Source organism: Hirundo rustica, chromosome 1 (genome assembly GCF_015227805.2).
Source record: "Hirundo rustica isolate bHirRus1 chromosome 1, bHirRus1.pri.v3, whole genome shotgun sequence".
Lineage (NCBI taxonomy): Eukaryota > Metazoa > Chordata > Aves > Passeriformes > Hirundinidae > Hirundo > Hirundo rustica.
Window position 1 is genome coordinate 139,224,005 of NC_053450.1, and position 7,899 is coordinate 139,231,903.

General features: G+C 39.8%; 1 protein-coding gene across 7 annotated transcripts; it reads left to right on the forward strand.

Annotated features, from left to right (window-relative positions):
• The first annotated feature begins 51 nt into the window (after positions 1 to 51).
• On the forward strand, positions 52 to 5,022 carry THNSL1 (threonine synthase like 1). Of its 7 annotated transcripts, none has more exons than XM_040066680.2 (3): positions 52 to 116; positions 1,621 to 1,733; positions 2,232 to 5,022. In XM_040066680.2, the coding sequence occupies exon 3, from the start codon at positions 2,286 to 2,288 to the stop codon at positions 4,509 to 4,511; it is 2,226 nt and encodes a 741-aa protein (XP_039922614.1). In that variant the 5' UTR covers positions 52 to 116; positions 1,621 to 1,733; positions 2,232 to 2,285; the 3' UTR covers positions 4,512 to 5,022. The 7 variants fall into 7 exon arrangements, with proteins under 7 accessions (XP_039922614.1, XP_058277179.1, XP_058277196.1 ...); XM_058421196.1 differs by having other exon boundaries at positions 60 to 116; positions 1,626 to 1,712; XM_058421213.1 differs by having other exon boundaries at positions 79 to 116; positions 1,626 to 1,733.
• Positions 5,023 to 7,899: the final 2,877 nt, after the last annotated feature.

Here is a 7,899-nt window from a genome sequence, read left to right on the forward strand (position 1 = left end):
ACGGCCGCGCAGGCGCAGTTGCTGCCGGTACCGCGCGGCGGGGGGGGAGCCGCGGAGCGCTGGGCCGGGCCACTGCGCGTGCGCGGTACCTGTGGCAGCGGTCCCCGCCCCCGCCGGTACGTGCGCGCGCCGCGCTGAGGGCGCCGGGGGGCGGGGGTGGAAGCCAGGCGGGACGAGGGGCACGGGAGGGGACCGGGCAGGGCAGGGCAGGGCGAGCGGAGGGGGCAGCCCCTGGCCCTGCTGGCCGGGTGGGTGCGTGCGCTACGTCAGGCTCCCTTCCTCCTCCCAGCCGCGCTTTGACTCCTTCGAGCGTCAAGCTGCAGGAGCTTAGTTTGGGGGCTGGTCTCGTCTTTATCCCAGTAACAAGGCCCAGTTTTCACTAGAGCGTCTGTCACCGGCAGGGGTTGTTAAAATTGTGGGTCATGGCTAAAGATGTGTAGGTGCTGTCCATGCCGAGCTTAGTAGCCAAAGCGAAATGTCACCGGAGGTATGGGTGTAAGCTCTGTTGCAACAACCCCACCCTTTTGGCATGGAGTTGGTATCTCAAGTGCGGTGGGTGGATCATTTGAACTGTTTTTACTGTTAAAAGTTTTGTCAGTGGACAAAAAATTATTTCACAGAGATGGGTTGTAGTCAATGCTTATGGCCTTCACCACTTAATGTGGGTGAGTGCAAAACTCAGGTTGATTTTAAGCTATACCTATGGCCTAAATTCTTAAGGCAGCCCATATGTTGCACCCATCGTTTGTGTAATGCACACCGATTGACTGCAGCTCAAAGTTAAGCTGTAGTGGAGGACATGGCAGGCAAGAGTCTCTGCCTGGTGTGGGTTTCACTCCCTTAGTTCACACACACAATGTTTGAAGTGATTCTTATGTTCAAGAAATAAAGTCACTAAAATATACTGCTTTGGGGTTTATTTACTCCTGAATAAAACTTTTTTTTGTCTGCAAGTTTAATATGAAGATCTCCTCCTGTTCCTAAGAAGAATATATACATATTTATATATGCACTAGGGTGCTTACTATTGCAGTACAGTTTTAGAACAATACTGGATATTGCAATTAGTCTTTGCAGTTTGTTTTTCCTTTTATTAAGGGTTTATAAAGGCTTTTAAAACCCTTATTAAATTAAAGATTTATAACGCCCTTATATTGCATCTACAGAGGATGACCCTCTTATACTTTGCAAGGATTGAGGAAAAAAACCTGGATAATATTATGTGCACATCTTTACTCTGATCTATGCCTTGTAATTAGAGCATATCCTTCAGATGACAGCACTGGGTGCAAACACAGAGATTTACTTTCCACAGAAGTGCTCAACTTTCCATAGAAGTGAGCAAATGCTCTTCTCCCTGCCCCCCTCACAGTTTTAGGGAGATTTTGACAGTCTTTCCCCTTTTGCTCTGAAAATCGCAGACAAATCATGTGCTCCGATTAGTGCTGATATTGGTGTCTGTTTCTCTAAGTAAACAAAGCACAATTTTGGGAGTTCCTTGCTTTGTTGGAAATCCATCCTTCTTAGTTTTTTTGTTGGTAGAGAGTCCTCATGATTTCTCTCTGTCTATCTCTCTCTCCTCCCCTCTCTACCCCCAAATTACATTCAATACAATTCCAGTGTAGGAGTTCTTCAAAAATCCTTTGCTTGGTTTTCATCCCTTCAGAAGAGATTTGAATGCAACTCATCCAGCCTTGCTGTTCCACAAGACTGTGAGTTATCTATGTATTTAAGTGAGTGTTGCATTTGGTATTTTTAGAAATAAAGGATTAAAAAAAAAAAAAAAATCAAAGTTTTCTTGGGAGGTGGGACAAATGCATATTTTGTTAACATTTTGATTACAAGAAGGTAATCAAGTTAATTGTTACTTATAAATGTGTAGTTAAAAGCAAGTCTTCTAGAAGAAAAACGAATTGGTTTTGAATCCCTATGAGCAATATTATTTGCAAAAAGTATTACAGTGTTAGGCTTGGATGTCTTTTTTGACCTTGAGGACATGGATTTTTGAAGTTGGATTTGTCTGTGGAAACAAGCTGGAACTATACAGGAGAGGGGAATCAGTCATAACCCTGAAAAATACCTCCTTGGCACTGATGAGATCATAGTCAGATTTATGTTTGAAGTCTTGTTCTAAATTTTATATCCTTGAGGGTTTTTTCTTAGATGTTTGCTGAATGACTAGTTACTGTTTGTTTTTTGGGGTTTTTTTTGTTGTTTCTTTTCTGAAGCAGTTGAGTGGATTGTCAAGTTGTCTTGGAAAAAAACCCACAATAACTCATCAGAAGATGTTTCACATTTTTCAGTATCAGCCTTTAAGACTAATAACCCGAAACAATCTTTCCGGCATGTGTTTAAAACTGATGCTTTCAAGACCTGTTGCATTTGCACAGATATGGAAGTCATGGTTTTCCAGTCATTCTCTTCTTGGAAAGAAAAATATTATCCTGATGGGACCTCCTGGTGCTGGGAAAACAACGATTGGGAGAATAGTAGGCCAGAAACTGGATCGCCCTGTCATAGATGTAGATGATGATGTCCTTGAAACAACCTGGAATATGAGTGTGTCAGAAAAACTGCAGGATGCTGGTGATGAAGAATTTCTAGAGGAGGAAGGAAAAGCCCTGTTGAAGTTCTCAGCATCTGGAAGTGTAATTTCCCTTAGCGGGTCCAATCCAATGCATGCTGCTGGCATGCAGCACATAAAGAAAAATGGAATAGTTGTATATCTGGATGTGCCCACAACAGTCATTATGAGCAGACTGAAATCAAGGGGAATGGATCGTGTTGTGGGCCTTTCTTCTGGTATTTCTCTCAAAGACGTACTTCAGTTTAGGAAGCAGTTCTACAAAAGGTGGTTTGACATCCGTGTTCTTTGTGGAGGGGATGTTGAAGCAGAGATTGTAGCAGAAAAGGTACTTGATGCTGTGAAGAGATACCAAGACTCAGAACTGGAAACTTTCATTTCAACGAGGTCTAGTAGGTCTGGAAGGAGTATGGAAAAAGACTCTCATAAATTATATTTCAGTGACGTTGTTACTCAGGGCTTAGCCCTTGATGGAGGACTCTTTGTTCCTGAGAGAGGACTTCCAAAATTCACTGCTGAAGAATGGCAAGGTCTGATAGAAGTAACTTACACTGAAAGAGCCCAGGTGATACTAGAAAGATGCATACATCCTGCTGATATTCCTGCTTCTAAGCTGGCAGAAATTATTGAAACTGCTTATGGAGAAAACTTCAGTTGTTCTAAAGTTGCCCCAGTTAGGCATCTGGCAGGCAATCAATTCCTTCTTGAGTTATTTCATGGACCAACAGCATCATTTAAAGATTTTGCATTACAGTTGGTGCCACATTTATTTGCCTACTGCATTCCCAGAAGCTGCAATTACTTGATTCTGGTAGCTACTTCTGGGGACACAGGGAGTGCTGTTCTAGATGGCTTTAGTCGTCTCCATGACACTGACAAACAGAGAATTGCTCTGGTGAATTTTTTTCCTGAGGATGGAGTAAGCCCAATTCAAAAATCACAAATGATTGGCTGTCAGAAAGAAAATGCTTGGTCAGTGGGCGTCAAATCTGATTTTGATTTTTGCCAGACAGCTATAAAGCAAATCTTTACTAATTCTGATTTTACTGGCTTTCTTACAGTAGAATATGGAACAGCTTTAGCTGCAGCAAACTCCATAAACTGGGCACGACTGCTTCCTCAGATAGTTTATCATGCCTCTGCATACCTTGATCTCGTTCATCAAGGTATTATTTCTTTTGGAAGCCCTGTAGATATTTGCATTCCTACGGGAAACTTTGGCAACATGTTAGCTGCTTTTTATGCTAAAATGATGGGAATTCCTATTAGAAAATGTATTTGTGCTTCCAATGAAAACAATGTTTTGACTGACTTCATAAGAACAGGTGTTTATGATTTGAGGGGAAGAAAATTAATTTCCAGTTTTTCACCAGCAGTAGATATTTTGAAGTCCTCCAATCTTGAGCGATACTTACACCTGATTTCTAACGAAGATGGACAACTGGTGACACAATTATTTAATCAGCTGGAAAATGAGGGCCACTTCCAGCTGCGGAAAGATCTACTTGGAAAGCTTCAGCAGGACTTAGTGGCTGGCTGGTGCTCTGATGAGGACTGTCTGGCTGCCATTCACTCTGTGTACAGTACTACAGGATATATTTTGGATACACACACAGCTGTTGCTAAAGTAGTTGCAGATCGATTACAAGATAGGACTTGCCCAATTATTATTTCATCTACAGCTCATTATTCTAAGTTTGCACCTGCTATCTTGAGGGCCTTGAAGATTGCAGAAATAAATCAGAATCCATTAAGTCAGCTTCACTTGCTGAGTTCTTACAGCGCACTGCCTCCAATCCACTGGGGCCTATTAGAGACCCTGAAAAAGACAGGAAATGGGGATCACCAAGTCTGTGCTGCTGATATGAGTGTGATGATGTCCCATATAGAAACATTAATTCAAAATCATTTTATGAAAGTTTTTTGAGTAACTGATCCAATGTCCACAATTGCAATACCTTCTTAACAAGCTGCATGCTTTACTAAAACCATCATTCATCTGGCCTGTGTCCAGTCCACAGCATATCTCACGGTTTTATATTTAGTTGTCAAGCTTTCAACAGTATTTGTAATAACATGTGTGAGATTTCTAGTGGCGGTGAAAGGTTGTGAGTTGAGAGTGTAAAAAGCTGGAATACTGTTTTGCAAATCGTTCACAGTGGAGATGCCCGCACTGCTGGCTTTCCTTGGCAGTGCCGTCCCCTCCACAAGCCTGAAGCATCCTCAGCGGAAGGAGGCACATAATGAAGTCTGACCTTTCTGGAACTAATGGCTCTGGTTTTGTTGCAACAGTGATGTGAACCTTTTGTCAGTGGATGTTTAATTAAACTTTAACTCATTTCACTTAGGGCACTTAAACATAATAATATAACCGTGTTCATATGTTACTAATGAGGGTTGATTTCACTACAAATATTAAAATATCCTTGTATTGTTAATTGTTGAACGATTGAATTTTGTGATATGTTACCTTCTATATATTACCTTCCTGTATAATGTTTTTTATGTATTGTGTGGCCAGTGTCTACGTAAAAAAAAAAAAAACTGGTCATTTTGTTTTTAAAACCTTTTTTCCCCAAGTATTTTCCTGTGACAAATAGAATACCTAAGTCAATATTTTTAATATATTTGAGGTGTGGCTCTTCCTCCATACCTCCACTTTAGTCTCTTTCCTAGATGTTTTTTATTTGAACTTTCAACTTTAGAATCCTTTTTTAGTACTATAGAAGAATCTGATAGTGGTAAGAGCCATCTTCTTAAATAAGAACCAGACTTCACCATTTATTTACATATATTTTTTGTATTCTGTTTTATCTTGTTCGTATAGCTTTTCTTGTTCTAATTACTTATGTGTTCATATTTTGCTTAAGTTAATTTCCTTGATGTTTTATACTATTCATGCTTTGCATGAATTAGTGTAAGAAATAAGCTTCCCAAATTACTTGGCATCTCATCAAGGAAAGTGAATGATGAATTCCAGCGTGATAGCATCAGAAGTGTTAATTATGTAACCCAAAATATGTCTGTGTGGTTTTGCTAATGACAGGCTCTTTGCTGGTGTTTTTTCTGAAGAAAAAGATAGACTGGATTGTCCTAGGAGATCATGTGGTTATGGAAAAATGTATTCTGCTAATTGAAGATTATATTTCACAAGGACATAAACTACATTTCATACTATGATAAATGGTAAAATGATTTATGGAAAGTTTTGTGCAGCATGCAGTTAAAGAACTAAGAGTCTTCAGATATAAGGACATATAGCTATGGGAAGCTGTGCTTCCCACTAAGATTAAAATAATCTGGTAATGGATAACATTTTTTTTGCCTCTTCATTATGCAACATTTCCTATATGTCAAAATTCACTTGGGGCTTTGAACTGTTGTCATATCCAACAGCTTCCTCTGTGTGCCTGCTTGTACTTTTTGCCACACTAGAAGTGAACAAGACTGTCTAGCAAACTGTTTTAAAGAATTGTAATTTCTTCCAGCATAAGGTGAAAGTCCCAAGCGTGATGTGTGTTTTCCGCAGTGAATACATATACAGTATCAATAATTGTAGCTGAGAACATGGGTGTGACACAGTAGCTTTCTAGATTCCCCCATTCTTAGTTACTTTTTTAGGACCTTTCTAGTTCTTAGCTCAAACCTCATTCGCTATTTCTGCAGTAACTTTGAAAAGTAACTTTTTGTTTTCATTGAATTGTGAACAGACCAGGTTGGAAGTGACCTGAAAACATCATGTGGGCCAACCTTTTGTGACAAAGGGAGCATAGATCCTGTAGTCCATAGATCCATAGAACTGATTCTGTGTCCTCGCAGAGCAGGGCAATTTTCCTCATTTTCCAAATATGACATGGGAAAGACCATGATTATGTAATTAAAAAAAAAAATAAAAATCCAAGTTCTGTAAGAAAAAGTTACATAAGCATATTGCTAAGAAAGAAACACTGCTTGTATTAGTCATAAGTGAACATCTACCTTGTATTTCTGTATCTTTCAGTCTGATTCTTATAGTAATTCCAAGTGGAAAAAAAATGTAATGCTTTCTCTGGATGTGCTCAGTACAAAACTAGAATTCTAAATCTTGGGGGGAAAAAAACCCCAAAACACAAACAAAAATTTTAAAATAAATAAACAAATAAATAAATAACACCCCCCCCCCCCAAAAAAAAACCAAACAAACCCCACCACACAACCACCAAAAACCCCAAACCAAACAAACCTAACTGCCTGGATTGAATTACTGGGAGGGGGTTTAGTTTCAGCTTAAGGACTTGGTGGAAATCCTGCAGTACTTGGTTCCATGGGGCTTAGTGCCATTTCACATCACAGGGCAGTTTGTCCCACACTGGTACAATACTTTATAGAAACATCGTCAAAGAAGAGCTTGTCTTTGTAAAAAGTACCTGAAAGAGAAGAGCTGAGATTCTAAACAAGGTAAGACTAGAAGCCAACATCCTACCCTGAGATAACTCAGTGTTAGATAAACTAGTCAGAACTACACTAGCAGGGGATTTATTTTGGCATGACTAAATTATTTTAAAGTTCATGGCAGTAACCCAAGCATGATTTTAATGTTGCTGCTTTCCTATCACATGAGCCATTATAGCAGTCGATATAAACTAAATAAGTAAAAAAATGAGCACTTGTTCTTAGGTAAGGGCTTTCAGTGTGGGCTTATGGTGTCTAAGGGCGGTGGTTAATGAGCAAATACAATATTAATACATTTCTCAAAATGTCTAAAGGCTTTTACAATATAGTATTTACTAATTTTCAAAAATAATTAATATTTGGGCTTCCATTAACTTCAGTAAACTATTTTCCTGCTCTATGTCTGCTTGTGGATCCTAGTAATGAACATTATAAAATGCTGCAGTAGTGTTGTGATCCTGGATGTACACAGTACTCGTGACCTGGTGCTAGTGCTGTGTTCTGGTAGCAGTAGTGTACAATCTTCTGTCCTGCAGGGCCTATAGGAATGGAAGGGAAAAAAAATTTCCTGCATGCTCAGGATAGCTGGTTGTGGGAATATAGGATAGTGAGAGAAGCAAACCCCCTTTCTTCCCAGCCCAGATGCTGTTATTGTTGACAGTATACTGTGGTTCAGCCAGTATTGTGCTACTGTTAAGGTCCTTTTTTTCCCCCACTATCAGTATTACGGAAGTTTCAAAAGGCATTAAAGACTGGACATAAGTGCCCTTTTTTTGGGTCTTGTGTGTTCAGTGTTAGGACACTATGCACACTGAATGCTGTCATACGTCATTTTCTCTTAACTTCTTAAGGTGTTAGTGGGTGTGCCACTGGTACAGAAAAGC

What these genes read in the sequence shown, in the direction of transcription:
- THNSL1 (XM_040066680.2), top strand. Translation starts at nt 2,286, where the DNA reads ATGTTTCACATTTTTCAGTATCAGCCTTTAAGACTAATAACCCGAAAC.